Here is an 18534-nt window from a genome sequence, read left to right on the forward strand (position 1 = left end):
CCTGAATGTTCTTTATTTTTAACAGCAGTTTTGTGCCTTTGGTCCAGAATGAAATAACACATGAAACTGTCAGCAGGACAAGCCTTGAAGCCAAATGCAGCAGGAAATAAAACATACTTGCGTCAAACAGGCTGGAGTTATTGCGATTATATTTGAGAAAGCTGTAACTAAGATCCTGACAACCACCCTCCCACCCCCACCTTGATTAAAAAAAAACACAAATAAAGTTACGTCCAGGTTAGAACTACCGTGAAATCTATTGTCTCACAAACTGAGTCCCGATTGGAAAAGTAATTGACAAGGAGGCCTTTCATATGGAGGTGCCTCGATCAGGGTCGTTGTTGAGGCTGTAGACAGCTGAGGGAGTTGGTTGGTAGGGGATGGAGGACATGGTCTTGATAGGACTTCGGAAGAAGCCACCGTTGGGTGCCCTGCTTCGGAAGGGGCCAGTTCGATGGTCAGGCATCGGCCCGAATGAGAAGCCAGAGGCGGCTTTAGCTGACAGGCTGCGGCTTATAGTCTGGATTTGCTCCGGTATGAAGGTGGTAGTGGTGATGTGAGTGTTTCTGAAGTCACTGATCTGCTCCAGGGCTTGCCGCGTTGGAATGGTGTCCACCTCCAGCGGGGTCAGGTCTATGGACGAGGTGGAGAACTGTTTGTGCGGGCTATCATCATCTGTGCACAGGCTGTTGACTCTCCGATGCAGATGCTCCAGATCAATCTCCTTGTCGTCCTGTCCAAGAGAGAGAACAAGAGGTTAGGGCACCAAGCCATGCAGCAAGCCTGAGATCCAATCTCTCGGAAACCTGGCCCACTTTGGGCAATTTTATTTTAGAAGCAGACCTTTGGCAGCAACCAACTCCATGTGGATTAGACCTGGCATTTCAAGAACATAAGACGTAGGAGCAGAAGTGGGCCATTGGCCCATCGAGTCTCCTCCACTATTCAATGAGATCATGACTGATGTGATAATCTGTACATGATAACTCCACTTTCCCACCTTATCCTCATAGCCTTCGATTCCCTTACTGACTAAAAATCTGCCTATAGAATCCTACAGTGCAGAAGGAGACCATTCAGCCCATCAAGTCTGCACCGACCACAATCCCACCCAGCCTCTATCCCTGTAGCCCCAAGTAGTTAAGAACATAAGAACATAAGAAATAGGAGCAGGAGTAGGCCATCTAGCCCCTCGAGCCTGCCCCGCCATTCAATAAGATCATGGCTGATCTGAAGTGGATCAGTTCCACTTACCCGCCTGATCCCTATAACCCCTAATTCCCTTACCGATCAGGAATCCATCTATCCGTGATTTAGACATATTCAATGAGGTAGCCTCCACCACTTCAGTGGGCAGAGAATTCCAGAGATTCACCACCCTCTGAGAGAAGAAGTTCCTCCTCAACTCTGTCCTAAACTGACCCCCCTTTATTTTGAGGCTGAGCCCTCTAGTTCTAGCTTCCTTTCTAAGTGGAAAGAATCTCTCCACCTCTACCCAATCCAGCCCCTTCATTATCTTATAGGTCTCTATAAGATCCCCCCTCAGCCGTCTAAATTCCAACAAGTACAAACCCAATCTGCTCAGTCTCTCCTCATAATCAACACCCCTCATCTCTGGTATCAACCTGGTGAACCTTCTCTGTACTCCCTCCAAGGCCAATATATCCTTCCGCAAATAATAGTTACCCTGCCAGTCCCCCTGACACTAAGTGGTAATTTAGCATGGCCAATCAACCTGACCCGCACATCTTTAGACAATGGGAGGAAACCGGAGCATCCGGAGGAATCCCACGCAGACATGGGGAGAATGTGCAAACTCCACACAGTCAGTGACCCAAGCCAGGAATCGAACCCGGGTCCCTGGCACTGTGAGGCAGCAGTGCTAAGTACTGTCTATCTCAGCCTTAATAATATTTAATGACCCAGCCTCTACAGCCCTCTGTGGTAAAGAATTTCATAGATTCACTTCCCTCTGAGAGATGAAATGCTTCTTCATCTCTGTCTTAAGTTAGGCAACCCCTTACTCTGAGATCATTCCCTCTGGTCGTAGACTCTCCCACAAGGGGAAGCATCCTCTCAGCATCTACCCTGTCAAGCTGCTTTAGAATCCTATATGTCTCAATAAATTTACCTCTCATTCTTCTAAACTCCAATGAGTACAGGCCCAACTTACTCAACTTTTCCTCATAAGAAAATCCCTCCCTACCTGGGATCAATCTAGTGAACCTTCTCTGAGCTGCCTCCAATGCCAATATATCTTTTCTTAGATAAGGGAACCAAAACTATTCAAAGTATTCCAGGTGAGGTCTAACAAGTACCTTGTATAGTTTTAGAGTTTTAGCAAGACTTCCCTATTTTTATTCTCCATTTCCTTTGAAATAAAGGTCAACATTCTTCTTGCCTTCCCTATTTCCCACTGAACTTGCATCTAGCTTTTTGTGATTTATGCATGAGGATCCCCAAATCCCTTTGTGCTGCAGCTTTCTGCAGTCTTTCCCCATTTAAATAATATTCAGCTTCTTTATTCTTCCTATCACCTTGTGCCATTGCGACTGATCTCTAGATAACGATGGGATTTCCACAAGATCTTCCTGCTCACAGCCACCCCACTATGCTTGCTAGTTTTCTTAGATCAAAGCATCCTGCAAAGTTAAATATCAGCTGTTGCAAAAGCTTTCAACCAAAAGAGAGACATGTTCGTGAATACGCCTAGGATTAAACATGTTCCTTGTACACTCTTAAAGTTTATTTATTAGTCACAAGTAGGCTTACTTTAACACTGCAATGAAGTTACTGTGAAAATCCCCCAGTCGCCACAATCCGGCGCCTGCTCGGATACACTGAGGGAGAATTTAGCATGGCCAATGTACCTAACGAGCACATCTTTGGACTGTGGGAGAAAACCGGAGCACCCGGAGACATGGGGAGAACGTACAGACTCCACACAGACAGTGACCCAAGCCAGGAATCGAACCTGTGAGGCAGCAGTGTTAACCACTGTGCCACCGTGCCGCCTCATATGCGTTTGAAGGCGTAAGAGGCAAGATGTGGCACCAAAGGGTGGATAGAAAAAGAGTACCCCCCATCCCTCCCATTCCCCCTGCCCCCTCTTCACCCCCCTCCCCCCCCACCCCACCCCACCCACCGCCCCCCCCCACACACACACTGAGTGTGCTCACCAATTGAGATGCCCACAACCTGTGAATGAAAAAAGAAAAAATGTGTGGCAAGAATTAAAACAGGTTCTGAACAAATGGGTGGAAGTTCAGGCCATGACCACCATTTATCACCACATCTTCATAGAATCATAGAATCCCTAGAGTGTAGAAAGAGGGCATTCGGCCCATCGAGTCAGCACCTACAACAATCCCATCAGGCCCTATCCCTGTAACTCCACATAGTTACCCCACTAATGTCCCAAACCTACACATCCCGGGACACTAAGGGTCAATTTAGCATGGCCAATCCACCTAATCTGCATGTCTGTGGAAGGAAACCGGAGCACCCAGAGGAAACCCATGAAGACACGGTAAGGACGTGCAAACTCCACACAGACAGTGACCTACGGTTGGAATCGGACTGGGGCCACTGGCTCTGTGAGGCAGCAGTGCTAACCACTGTGCCACTCTTGCTTTACATCCCATAAGGATGGCATTGTAAAATGATCTTTTATCTTCTGCAGGAACGCCCATTATGACCCTTTACAGGTTGTAGGCTTTTGTACCCAATTAAGTAATTTTTGAAGTGCAGTTGTTGGAAGAAACAGGCCAGCCAATTTACACACTGCTCTCTGATTATGACCAGATAATCTGTTTTAAGTAATGTTGGTTGTGGGATAAATATTGACCAGGATACTGAGGATAACTTGCCTGCGTTCTTCCAAACACCAAGCATATGGGATCTTGTACAATCACATGAAAAAATAGATTCAATCAGTTAATTGACCTGGACTCTGTCAAGTTAGTTGGAGCGGTATAAGATAGTGGACTGCCTAAGAAGGGGTGGCATTCTGGCACAGTGGTTAGCACTGCTGCCTCACAACGCCAGGGACCCGGGTTCGCTTCAGGTGACTCTCTGTGTGGAGTTTGCACATTCTCCCCATGTCTGCGTGGGTTTCCTCCGGGGTGTTCCGGTTTCCTCCCATAGTCTAAAGATGTTTGGGTTAGGTTGATTGGCCATAGTACATTGCCCCTTAGTGTCAGGGCCAGACTAGCAGGGTAAATCAGTGGAGTTATAGGGATAGGATCTGGGTGGGATTGTGACCGATGCAGACTTGATGGGCCAAATGGCCTCCTTCTGCACTATAGGGATTCTATGAATCAAAGTCTTGCTATTTGGTACATGCACCAAGCCTATCACATTTACTTTAAGATCTGGTGCATCTCAATATCATCAGTTTCATTTTATACCAACCCACAGTGATTAAAAGTTTTCTTTTGTTCTTTCATGGGATGTGAGCATTGCTGGAATGGCCAACATTTATTGACTATCCCTAATTGTCCTTGAGAAGGTGGAGGCGAGCTGCCTTCTTGAACCGCTGCATTCCATGTGGTGTAGGTACACCCATATTGCTGTTAGGGAGGGCGTTCCAGGATTTTGACCCAGTGACAGTGAAGGAACAGCAACATATTTCAAAGTCAGGATGGCATCTGGCCTGGAAGGAAACTTGGTGCCCCCATCCATCTGCTGCCCTTGTCCTTCGAGATTCTACAGTTCACAGGTTTGGAAGGTGCTGCCAAAGGAGCCTTGGCGAGTTGCTACAGTGCATATTGTAGATGGTGCACACTGCTGTTGCTGCACAACAGTGGTGGAGGGAGCGAATGTTAAAGTCTGTGGATGGGCTGTTGTGTCTTGGATGGTGTTATTGTTTCCTGAATGTTATTAGAGCTGCACTCATCCAGGAAAATGGAGATCATTCCATCACACTCCTGATTTGTGCCTTGTAGATGATGGACAGGCTTTGGGGAGTCAGGAGGTGAGTTGCTCACTGCAGAATCCCCAGCCTCCGTCTTGCTCTTGTAGCCACAGTATTTATACGGCTGGTCGGTTATATTTCTAGCCAATGGTAACCCCCCAGGATGTTGCTAGTTGAGATTCAGCAATGGTAATGCCATTGAATGTCAAAGGGGGTCAGAAGAAAAGGAGGACAATTGCAATTTTCAAAAGTGAGACAGATAGAGTTTGATAGGTAAATATATCAAAGGATATAGACGACTCGGGATCTGACTGATGATAGAACGATAGTAAGGGCTGAATGGCCTCCTTCTATTGCTCTTATGTCCAAAGGATTGTCGGACAGACAATACTCTATTCTTATCCGTGACCTGTGTTCTCTTTGAAGATGTATCCCAGAGAAAGCCGGAAAATGGGGAGTTCCATACCCACACTTTGGTAACCTCACTGAGAATGCATTTTCCATAGACTGATTCAGTTCCTATATTTGTCCAGTAAAACGTGAGTGCTTTTGGTTTCTTCAACTCTTAACTGCTGAAGAAGCAGAGATTATTTTTAGCCATGTCTTTCATATTAATCCATACAATTGAATTGTATTAGAAGAGGTCATATATGCTTGATAGGGTCAAAGACAGATGTCTGATCCCATTTTACAGGCTGTCTTGTCCCTGGTGTGTCAGGCTGAGTTAGTGTTAACCAAAGTGGTAAAGTAAAAGTAAAAGTTTATTTATTAGTCACAAGTACGGCTTACATTAACACTGCAATTAAGTTACTGCGAAACTCCCCTAGTTGCCATGTTCCAGCGCCTGTTCGGGTCAATGCACTTAACCAGCATGTCTTTCAAACTGTGGGAGGAAACCGGTGCGCCCGGAGGAAACCCACGCAGACACGGGAAGAACGTGCAAACTCCACACAGACAGTGACCCGAGGGTGGGAATTGAACCCGGGTCCCTGGCGCTGTGAGGCAACAGTGCTAACCACTGTGCCACCGTGCCGTCCCTTTCACATGTGAACTTATGTTGTAGACAAATTATTCTATTTAATGCTTGAATGCAATTTTTCTGGTGAATAAGGTGTTAAAGTAGCAAATTGTAATGACCCGAGGTATTTTTAAATTATATGCTAATGAATTGCACTGAGTTACAGGATACACCCGTTACTCTACTTTTCCATGCTATTTTACGTTCTAATACTTAATGTTTATTAAAGGATATTCAGCCTCAACATTCACATATTTTAGCTAAGGTTAGTGCATGGTACTTCATTAAGCTTACTTATCATATTGTGCTTAATAAAAGAAAGTTGCATTTATATAGCATCTTTCACAACTGCAGGGAAGTGCCGAAGCTCTTCACAGCCATTGAAGTATGTTTGAAGTTTTTATTCGTTCGTGGGACATGGGGCATCGCTGGTTGGCCTGCATTTATTGCCCATCCGGTACGGTGGCACAGTGGTTAGCACTGCTGTCTCCCAGCGCCAGGGACTCGGCTTCAATTTGGCCCTCGGGTCACTGTCTGTGTGGAGTTTGCACGTTCTTCTTGTGTCTGCGTGGGTTTCCTGCGGGCGCTCCGGTTTCCTCCCACAGTCAAAGATGTGCCATGGTAAATTGACCCGAGTGTCAGGAGATTGGCAGGGTAAATGTGTGGGGTTGGGGGAATAGGGCCTGGGTGTGATTGTGGTTGGTGCAGACTCGATGGGCCAAATGGCTTCCTTCTGCACTGCATGGATTCTATGGATCCCTTGAAGGGCAGTTGAGAGTCAACCACATTGCTGTGGCTCTGGAGTCACATGTAAGCCAGACCAGGTAAGGACGGCAGATTTCTTTCCCTAAAGGACATTAGCGAACCAAATGGGTTTTTCCAACACTCAACAATGGTTTCATGGTCATCAGTAGATTCTTAATGCCAGAATTTTTTATTGAATTCACATTCCACCATCTGCTGTGGTGGGATTCAAACCTGGGTCCCCAGAACATTAGCTGATTCTGCTGATTAATTTTTATTTATTCATTCGTGGGACATGGGCATTGCTGGCTGGACAGCATTTATTGCCCATCCCTAGTTGCCCAAGGGCAGTTGAGAGTCAACCGCATTGCTGTGGCTCTGGATTCACATGTCGGCCAGACCAGGTAAGGATGACAGATTTCCTTCCCTAAAGGACATTAGTGAACCAGATGGGTTTTTCTGACAATGGTTTCATAGTCATCAGTAAATTCTTAATTCCAGGTATTTTTTATTGAATTCACATTCCACCATCTGGGATTTGTGGCAGGATTCGAACCTGCGTCCTCGGAACATTAGCTTAGTTTCTGGATTAATGGTCCAACGATAATATCACTAGGCCATCGCCTCCTCAGTGTGGTCACTGTTGTAATGTAGGAAACACAGCAGCCAATTTGCCACAGCAAGCTCCCACAAACGGCAAATGGCATAGGCCAGATAATCAGTTTTTTCTGATGTCGATTGAGGGATAAATATTGGCCAGGATACCAAGGGTAACTCTTTGGTTGACTGGAGATTGTAACAATTAAGGTACTCAAGGTACATGTCTGCGTGGGTTTCCTCCGGGTGCTCCAGCTTCCACCCACAGTCCAAAGATGTGCAGGTTAGGTGGATTTGCCATTCTAAATTGCCCCTTGGTCTCTCAAGGTTAGGGGGATTAATGGGGTAAATACACGGGATTACGAGGATAGTGCCTGGGTCAGATGCTCTGTCGGAGAGTCAGTGCAGACTCGATGGGCAGAACGGCTTCCGCCTGCACTATAGGGATTCTATGATTCTATATGCAGCTTGGATACATTTGAACTGCCTAGGGATGGAGATAGAACCCTGTTGGGAGATTTTAAAAAAGGGTAAGAAAAAAGTCACAGTTCTGTTCAAGAGTGAGTAGCATGAACAGCTATCGCTAGGGAGCAGCCAAAGGGGGGTGGGGGGAATGGCGGGAGGGTGGGGGGTGGGGAGGGGGAATAGTCAGCTCCATGAGGCTGAAAGGGCTGGGTTTCAGAGAAACCTTGGGAACCATTAGCTCTATACTGCTAAGAGTTGGGGCTCAAGGAAGCCCAGGAACAGTGGTCGCTCCATGTTCCAGAGGAGCTAGGGCTCAGAGAAGTCCAGGAGCCGTGGTTGGCAGCAGCGTGACCGAGAACTGGGACTGTGCCTGTGTTTGGAGTGCAGTCTGGCCATCACAGGGGGATGTGATCTCGGTGGGAGGTCGGCTCAGCTGGAATAGAGACCAAGGAGGTTAGGCCTGTGAGCAGATTTCAGAGAGATGTGGAATAGTGCATCTTTTAGGTAAGGATTGTACCTATGGAACCCAGGCGGAACAGAGCATATTATCAGCTGGAGATCAGATTAGCTCTTGGAGGAAGATAAGCTGAAATCCCTTGTGAGGGGAAACAGAATTTTGAAAGGATTTTGCGACTCACAGCAATTGTCTGGTTGGGTTGCTGAGAAATTCGGTAGAAATCTGTGATTACTCAGCCACAGTCTGCTTGAGAATTCATGTTAACCTCACGTTAATTCTGTTCAGAGGGTGTATTGACGATGTGCTTTAGTGATCTTTATGTGGTGACATTTCTTCTGTTTGTTTAAAACTGTGGAATCTTATTATCTTAGTAAATAGCAGGGAATAAAAGTTATTGTTGCTGATGCAAATTAGCTCAAGTCTTGGAGGAGGATCCTCCCCCTTCTCCAATCAGCTTGACTCATGTAGATCAGGCCCAGGACAGGGTGGTTTGGTCGCTTGCCCTGTCTTGTCAGCCTGGATCGGAAATGTCTCAACTTGTTGAGACTCTGAATTTGATTTGATTGAATTGGAAAAGTATAAAAAAGAAAAAGAAGCAGAGATTATTTTTAGACATGTCTTTCATCTTAATCCAGGGAATAAAAGTTACTGTTCCTTAACAAGATTGTAACAAATTTGGGGGTTTCGTCTGGACCTAGAGGTCTTAGAACAAAGAACAAAGAAACTTACAGCACAGGAACAGGCCCTTCGGCCCTCTGAGCCCGTGCTGATTATGATGCCCGACTGAACTAAAACCCCCGACCCTTTCCGGGGACTATATCCCTCTATTCCCATCCTATTCATGTATTTGTCAAGATGCCACTTAAAAGTTACTGTCGTATCTGTTTCCACTACCTCCCCCGGCAGCGAGTTCCAAGCACTCACCACCCTCTGTGTAAACAATCTGCCTCGTACATGTCCTTTAAACCTTGCCTCTTACACCTTAAACCTGTGCCCCTCGCATCTTAAACCTGTGCCCCTCGCACCTTAAACCTGTGCCCCCTAGTAATTGATTCTTCCACCCTGGGAAAAAGCTTCTGACTATCCACTGTCTTGACGGAGATTGATGTGGAGATGCTGGCATTGGACTGGGGTAAGCACAGTAAGAAGTCTCACAACACCAGGTTAAAGTCCAACAGTTTATTTGGTAGCATGAGTTTTCGGAGCGCTGCTCCTTCATCAGGTCTTTTTTTTCTACAGTGGGAGCCCTGGAACCTGGGTCAGGGTAGGCTGGTGATGTGTTCTTCAAAATCAGTGAATTTTTATATAATGGGCGAGAAACATAGAAACCCTACAGTACAGAAAGAGGCCATTCAGCCCATCGAGTTTGCACCGACCACAAACCCACCCAGGCCCTACCCCCATATCCCTACATATTTTACTAATCCCTCTAACCTACGCATCTCAGGACACTAAGGGCAATTTTTAGCATGGCCAATCAACCTAACCCGCACATCTTTGGAAAACGTCTACCACTCTCACATCTAACAGGTAATCAAGCCTTTACAGGTACATACAATGCGAGTGGAGAGAGGTTCAGTCACAGGTTAAAGAGGTGTGAATTGTCTCAAGACCTGATGAAGGAGCAGCACTCCGAAAACTCATGCTACCAAATAAACTGTTGGACTTTAACCTGGTGTTGTGAGACTTCTTACTTGACGGAGATTGTAACAACACGGACTGAAGCAGTTCAGGAGGTGGCTCATTATCTGGTTCTTAAGGGCAATTAGGGATGGGCAGTAATGGTCACCCATGCCATCAATGTCCACATCCTGTGACTGTGTAAAAAATAAATTTTATTTTGTTACCTTGTTTTAAAAATAAGATTGGGTGTCTCCCCTCCATCACAACTCTTTGAGATCGTACTATTATTTGTGAATAGTTTGTTAATTATATTGTTAAGATGCACAGGTGAAGGGCACTCTTTAAATAAGTACCTTGAGCACATATAAATAGGAGACCGCTGGGACATTGGGTGTGAGAGAGGAATGTTGAGACCCTCCCCAAGACACCCTACGGCCTCCTCTTCCCTCCCCTCCCATCACCACACCAACTCTGTCAAACTCTCTCAGAATACCATCACCAGGGAGGTGGGAAGGGAAGGGGAGGGAGTGCCGTGGGGCATCTTGTGGTGGGGGAGATCTAAGTGTTGGGGGACAGTCTGTGGAGGGGGAATGGGGCAGTCCTCTCCATTCCCTGAGGGGAGAGAGCACCTAAACTGAAGGGGCATTCCAAAAGAGGTGACACCTCCCCCCTCCCCTGTGTTGCCCGAGATCAAAGGTCAGAACTTCTTCTGTTCCCCCACCCTCAGTGATCGGACACCTGCCAGGCTAAAAATTGAGACTGGATGGGAAAAGGTCCTTACGTGGCCACTTAAGGGACTTAATAGGAGCAAGGACAGGCTCCCAGTCCAAGGCTCTGTCTGCCCCCTCTATAAAACCATATCTGGGTCAGGTGGATGGGCTTCTCCGTGGACAGAATCCCACCCATGCTATTTTACACTCTCCCCCTGCCACAGAAACCAGCAGAATGGGGAGGGGGCAGTGATGGAGCGTAAAATTCTGGGACATGTCTTGATTTTAACTTCGCCAACTGGCTCAGATCCTGTTAACATTATGGACCTTCGGCTGATTTCAAATCAGAATCCTTTCTCAGTATAATCACTGATACAGTGTCCTATATCAGGGTGCATTGTTGTGCAATGTGCATTATCTAACACTTACAATCCATCTGCAATTTGGCGTGTTTTTCAGAGATGTAACAATAAGTTACAGCCACTACTGGAAAGAGGGCTGGTAACACAGAAAGACAATGAGGGATTAAGTACCACAACAGATGCAGTTAATCCTTCATCACGCCTTTCCCAATACCTTGGTATTCTTTCTCTAATATCCTATTATTCTGCTTCATTCCATACAATATCGTAGAATCATTACAGTGCAGAAGGAGGCCATTCGGCCCATCAAGTCTGCACTGATCACAATCCCAGTCAGGTGCTATTCCCTTAACCCCACATATTTACCCTCCTAATCCTCTGACAGTAGGGTTAATTTAGCATGGCCAATCAACCTAACCCGCACATCTTTGAGCTGTAAGAGTAAATGGGAGGAAACGCATGCAGGCACAGGGAGATCATACGGACTCCGCACAGACGGTGACCCGAGGCGGGAATTGAACCTGGGTCCCTGGCGCTATGAGGCAGCAGTGCTAACCACTGTGCCACCGTGCTGCCCAACCCAAGCCCTTATTTGTTTGACGTGTCAAAGCCGCTTCACAGCTAATGTTATGGGTCGTTAACACTGTAATTTTGAAGAGTTGGGGAAGGGAAGACACCTAAGCTGATTATTATAACAAAATATTTATTTATTGGCGTCACAAGTAGGCTTACATTAACAATGAAGTTATTGTGAAAATCCCTCAGTTGCCACACTCTGGCACCTGTTTGGGTGCACTGAGGGAGAATTTAGCAAAGCAACAAAATTAAATACTTTCATAGAATCATAAAATGATAAAATCCCTACAGTGGCCATTTGGCCCAGCGAGCCTGCACCAACAACCCCACCCAGGCCCTATCTGCTTAACACCAAGTATTTACCCTGCTAATCTCCCTGAGGGGCAATTGAGCATGGCCAATCAACCTATCCCGCACATCTTTGGGCAGCGTGTGGACACCGGTGACAAGGTCAAGAGTTCTTGCCCATCTCTAATTGCAGTTGAGAAGCTGGAGAGGCCGTCTTGAAGTGCTGCAGTCTGTGTTGTTACGATCTCCATCCAAACCCACAATTATTAGCTTGATTGGCACCCTTCCACAAACATTCATCCCTCCACCACCGAGGAACAGTGGCAGCTGTGTGTACCATCTACAAGATACACTGCAGGAACTCACCGAGGCTCCTTAGGCAGCACCTTCCAAACCCACAACCACCTCGAGGGACAAGGGCAGCAGATACATGGGGAAGGCCAGCACCTGGAGGTTCCCCCCCAAGTCACTCACCATCCTAATTTGGAAATATATTGCTGTTCCTTCACTGTCACTGGCGTAAGATCCTGGAATTCCCTCCCTAACAGCACTCTAGGTGTACCTACACCTTAGGAGCTGCAGCAGTTCAAAAAGGCAGCTCACTACCACCTTCCAAAGGGCAATTAGGAATGGATCATAAATGCTGCCCTTGCCAGCAATGCTCAGATCTGGTAAATGAATTAAAGAAAAGTTACCATCCTGGATGAGACCTCCCCCCCCAATCTTGTTCTGTGCTCACTAACTCAGGCTTCAATATTCCATCATTAAGCACTGATGCTACTGGGTGACGGGGCAGATTTTCCATTTCCCTTTGCCCCAGTGCCAACCTTTATCTGTTCACCAGAATGTGGATCGAATTTAATTACGGGGCCAGAGACATGAGTGTTTATAATTGCATGGAAATTGGAATCCCGACAGAGTTGAGAGGGCCGGGTAAGATTGCAATCAATCTTTCTCAAATGCCTTATTGACCTGGTCTTTTCAATGCTCAGGATTAATATGGACAGTGTTTAATGAGTACTATCAAATATCTATAACTGTGTCCAGGGATGTGATTGTCATTCTCTTCTGAGATTGGAAATGAACCAGAATGCAAAGTTTTTGACATTACCTATTGGACCATTGATGAGGTCAAGAGAAAAAGCTGGGCCACTGACAGTTCCCTGCATCAGCCTTCAAGCCTTGTGCCTTAAATCGAGGCTGACACTCCAGTGCAGTGCCAACATAGTGTGCACTGTTGGAGGTCCGCCTTCTGGGTGTGACACCAAACCAAGGTGGCATCCATCCTCTCTTAGCTGGATGGATAAGATCCCTCGGCACTATTGGGGGAAGAACGGGGGAGTTACTCCCCATTGGCCTGATCAATATTTATCCCTCAAATAACACAGGCAAAACCAGATAATCTGATTAGTAACACATTGCTGCTTGTGGGAGCTCGCAACGTGCAAATTGGCTGCGGCATTTCCTCCATTACAACAAGGACAACACTTAGTCACTTTACGTTATTGACTGGAAAGTGTTTCAGGGTGGCCTGAGTTTATGAAAAGTCAAAACACAAGTCTTTTTCTTTCTCTTACCTGACAAGGGTTAAATTCTGGCCTTGGGTCACTGTCTGTGTGGAGTATGCACATTCTCCCCGTCCCACAGTCCAAAAATATGCAGGTTAGGTGGATTGGCCATGCTTAATTGCACCTTAGCGTCAGGGGGACTAGTAAGGTAAATATCTGGGGTTAGGGCCTGGGTGGGATTGTTGTCGGTACAGGCTCGATGGACCAAATGGCCTCCTTCTGCACTGTAGGGTTCTACAATTCTATGAAGAATAATCTCAAACCTACCTTTGGCTGGGTCTCTTTGGTTCCATTGTTAGTGGGGTTGACCAGAGCCTGTACTCCGCACGCTCCGACTATTTCCAACCTCAGACTGCAATCACGGGTCTATGGATTCTAATTTGCGTATTTAAAGGGTCCTGGTGTCATAAATAGATGGACACTCGTGCCCGGATTTTACCGCCTCGCCTGCCCAAGGCTCGTAAGATCCCGCCCGAGACCAATGGAGAATGCCATTCTGCGAGCTTCGCCTGCCCCGATTCCGGGGCGGGTGTGCCGGTAAAATTCCGGCATTGGTCCCAAAGATGACCCCCTTTCAGAAGGACAGGAGCCTGCTGAATAGGGGTCAATGGGGCGGGGAGACAAGCAACCCCCTTTTGACCCAACTTACACCAATTAAAACCTGACCCCAACTGCGAAGGTGCTCAGGAACTACAAGGGCTAAAAATGTGGTTTCAATCCACAAAGAAGAACTTATTCCCCTGCGGTCGTGTTCTGATGCACTGAAGTATAATTCACTTCTGTGAACCCCTTGTTCAAGTTTGATTCCTTCCGTTTAACCTTTCAAGCATCAGTTCTCAGCCTCGTCACGAAAGGCTTGGGGCATTTCAAAGAAGTAAATTGATTCATTTGACAATGGAAAGCATCTTTGAATACTCGACGGAGCTGATAGTAGGATAAAAAATCTCAGCACAGCCTTAAGGGTGCCTACAAGAGGATAAGTCAGGACAACAAGATAGAGAATGTAGGCTATGCTGTGTATGACCCAGTAATAGAGATCTGAGGATCTGGTGTTCTGGAGAATGAGATCATAATTGTAGAATGAAATGGAAGTATGAATGAAAAATAAGTGCATGTTTTTCCAGGTGCATTTTGCACTTTTATGAACTTAGGAACATAAGAAGGTCATTTATCACCTCAAGCGTGTTCTACCAGTCAATTAGATTATGGTTGATCTGAACCTTAACCCCATTTACCCATCTTAGTTCCAAAGACCTGAATATTCTTGTCTAAAACTGTACCAGCAGTGGCTCATTGGGTAGCACACTTGCCTCTGTAACACAAAGTTGGGGTTCAACTCCCTCTCCAGGTCAAGTGCAAAAATCAAGGCTGACTCCCAAGTACAAGAACTGGCAGAGTGCCGCACTGTCAAAGGTGGGGATTTGCAAGTGGGACTTTAAACTGAGGCCCCATCTGCCTGTTTGAGTGGATGTAAAATATCCCGTAGCTCTATTCTGAAGAAGAGCAGGGGAGTTCTCCCCAGCGCTGTGACCAATCATTTTCCCTCAGCCAACATGGAAAAGAAAAACAAAATCTGGTCATTATCACATTGCTGTTTTATGGGAGCTTGCTGTGTCATGGAATCATAGAATTCTACAGTGCAGAAGGAGGCCATTCGGCCCATTGAGTCTGCACCCACCACAATCCCACCCAGGCCCTTACCCCATAACCCCATGTATTTACCCTAGCCCCTGACACTAAGGGGCAATTGAGCATGGCCAATCCACCCAACCCGCACATCTTTGGACTGTGGGAGGAAACCAAAGCACCCGGAAGAAACGCACGCAGACACGGGGGGAACGTGCAAACTCCACACAGACAGTGACCCATGTCGGGATATGAACCCAGGTCCCTGGCGCTGTGAGGCTGCAGTGCTGACCACTGTGCCACCGTGCCGATCAATCAATTAAAGTCAACTAATAAAGTCAAATCATTAATCAAAAAAATGGGTCTGGGCTAAAAGCCAGTCACGGAGACCATGAAACAATCATATATTGTGGTAAAAATCCACCTGGTTCACTAATGCCTGTTAGAGGAGGAAATCTGCCATCCTTACCTGGTCTGGCCTACATGTGACACCAGAACCACAGCAATGTGGTTGACTCTTACCTGCCCTTAAAGGTCAATTAGGGATGGACAACATATATTGACATTGCCAATGACATCCACATCCCATGAAAGGATAAAAAAAAGATACACAATAATGTCGATGTACTTATTAAAGTGAAAGGTCAAGTGAAAGTCACGTGGTTCAGGGGCACACGCCTCTAACAATTTGCTGCTTTTTTGAGTGAGGTGTAGGATTCTTTGATTTATGTTTTTAGTGCCTCAGGAAAAGGTTTGGCACAACTGACACCTTCTGGTCAATTAGCTATTCTGTTTCTTCATTTTGCAAAATAATAGAATGTTAAAACAATTTGTAGGGTTGCTGCATTCTGACCATTTCATACGGTTTGTCAGCAGTGGAGAAATGTATCTATAAAACCTTGTGTCCAGCACACTTTTCCTGCACTTCCTGTTGTTGTATCTACTTCCTGTTGTCACCCATTTGCTGCTGCACTTCCCTTATTGGCTCAGAGGGAAACCAGTAACAAATCAGAATTGAGGCGGGTAACCTGTGAGACAAAAGTGTGGAAAGCAGCCGGAACAAGAGCAGATCTCCGACTGGACCACTCGGTTCCATACTTCATTACAACCTTGGTCCAAATACAGGCTGAAGGGACCTAATTCCCCAATGATGTGAGGTGAGAATGTCTGCCCTTGACATCAAGGCAGAATTTGACCGAGTGGGGCATCAAGAAACCCTGGCAAAACTGAAATCCGTGGGAATAAGGGGGCAATCTCTCCACTGTTTGTTCTCACTGGAACGACGGAGGTTGAGGGGCGACCTGGTAGAAGTCAAAAAGATTAGACGGGCATGGACAGAATGGATAGTCAGAAGCTTTTTCCCAGGGTGGAAGAGTCAATTACTAGGGGGCATAGGTTTAAGGTGATGTACGAGGCAAGGTTTTTACACAGAGGGTGGTGGGTGCCTGGAACTCGCTGCCAGGGGAGGTAGTGGAAGCAGATGTGATCATGACTTTTAAGGGGCATCTTGACAAATACATGAATAAGATGGGAATAGAGGGATATGGTTCCTGGAAGGGTAGGGGGTTTTAGTTCAGTTAGGCAGCATGGTCAGTGCAGACTTGGAGGGCCGAAGGGCCTGTTCCTGTGCTGTAATTTTCTTTGTTCTTTGTTCTTTGACTGGAATCTTACCTCACACAAAGAAAGAGTGTTGTGGTTGTTAATGGCCTTAGCCTCAGGACATTGGTGCAATAGTTCCTCAGGACAGTGTCTTATCACACTCCTTACTGAGAGTCATAGAGATTTACAGCATGGAAACAGGCTCTTCGGTCCATCTTGTCCATGCCCCCCTTTCTTTTTAACCCTGGAGCTAGTCCCAATTGCCCGCATTTGGCCCATATCCCTCTATACCCATCTTACCCATGTAACCGTCTAAATGCTTTTCAAAAGACAAAATTGTACCCGCCTCTATTACTGCCTCTGGCAGCTTGTTCCAGACACTCACCACCCTCTGTGTGAAATAATTGCCCCTCTGGACCCTTTTGTATCTCTTCCCTCTCACCTTCAACCTATGCCCTCTAGTTTTAGACTCCCCTACCTTTGGGAAAAGATATTGACTATCCAGCTGATCTATGCCTCTCATTATTTTATAGACCTCTATAAGATCACCCCTCAGCCTTAGAGAAAAAAGTTCCAGTCTATCCAGCCTCTCCTTATAACTCAAACTATCAAGTCCTGGTAGCGCCCTAGTAAATCTTTTCTGCACTCTTTCTAGTTTAATAATATCCTTTCTATAATAGGGTGACCAGAACTGTACACAGTATTCCAAGTGTGGCCTTACCAATGTCTTGTACAACTTCAACAAGACATCCCAACTCCTGTATTCAATGTTCTGACCGATGAAACCAAGCATGTCGAATGGTTTCTTCACCATTCTGTCCACCTGTGACTCCACTTTAAAGGAGCTATGAACATGTACCCCTTGATCTCTTTGTTCTGTAACTCTCCCCAACGCCCTACCATTAACTGAGTAAGTCCTGCCCTGGTTCAATCTACCTAAATGCATCACCTCGCATTCATTTAAATTAAACTTCATCTGCCATTCGTCAGCCCATTGGCCCAATTGATCAAGATCCCGTTGCAATCCGAGATAACCTTCTTCACTATTCCACCAATCTTGGTGTCATCTGCAAACTTACTAACCATGCCTCCTATATCCAAATCATTAATATAAATGACAAATAACAGTGGATCCAGCACTGATCCCTGAGGCACACCGCTGGTCACAGGTCTCCAGTTTGAAAAACAACCCTCGACAGCCACCCTCTGGCTTCTGTCATCAAGCCAATTTTGTATCCATTTAGCTACCTCACCCTGGATCCCATGAGATTTAACCTTATGCAACAACCTACCATGTTGTTCAGGGGGGTTTAAACTAATTTATCAGGGGAGTGGGAAAAGGAGTTGTAGTCCAGAAGTCAGTGTTGAGGGTGGTGAGGTATTGGGGAAGGTATCAAGGTCAAGGGTGGGTACTGGTAGACATGAAGGTGGGTTGAAGTGTGTCTACTTCAATGCAAGGAGCATCCGAAACAAGGTAGATGAACTTGGGGTGTGGATTGGTACTTGGGACTACGATGTTGTGGCCATTACGGAGACGTGGGTAGAACAAGGGCAGGAATGGTTGTTGGACGTTCCGGGGTATAGATGTTTCAGTAAGTGTAGGGAAGCTGGTAAAAGAGGTGGAGGAGTAGCATTGTTAATCAAGGATAGTTTAACGGCTGCGGAAAGGCACTTCGAGGGGGATCTGCACACTGAGGTAATATGGGCTGAGGTTAGAAATAGGAAAGGAGCGGTCACGTTGTTAGGAGTTTACTATAGGCCCCCAAATAGTAATAGAGATGTGGAGGAAGAAATTGCTAAGCAGATTATGGATATGTGTGGGGGTCACAGGGTAGTTCTCATGGGGGACTTTAACTTTCCAAATATTGATTGGAACCTTTGTAAGTCAAATAGTTCGGATGGGGCAGTTTTTGTGCAGTGTGTGCAGGAGGGTTTCCTGACAGAATATGTGGATAGGCCGACAAGAGGTGAGGCCACATTGGATTT

The 18534-nt window shown here is 46.2% G+C and overlaps 1 protein-coding gene across 1 annotated transcript in view; it reads right to left on the reverse strand.

Moving 5' to 3' along the window:
• Nucleotides 1-310: 310 nt before the first annotated feature.
• The window catches only part of grid2 (glutamate receptor, ionotropic, delta 2), an 858176-nt gene continuing 839952 nt past the window's right edge, over nucleotides 311-18534 (reverse strand). Inside the window, exon 16 of the mRNA XM_078225205.1 lies at nucleotides 311-733. Within this exon, the coding sequence (XP_078081331.1) occupies nucleotides 311-733 (423 nt within the window). The remainder of the gene's footprint in view (nucleotides 734-18534) is intronic.

The sequence above is a fragment of the Mustelus asterias genome, chromosome 1 (assembly GCF_964213995.1).
Source record: "Mustelus asterias chromosome 1, sMusAst1.hap1.1, whole genome shotgun sequence".
Classification (NCBI taxonomy): Eukaryota; Metazoa; Chordata; class Chondrichthyes; order Carcharhiniformes; family Triakidae; genus Mustelus; species Mustelus asterias.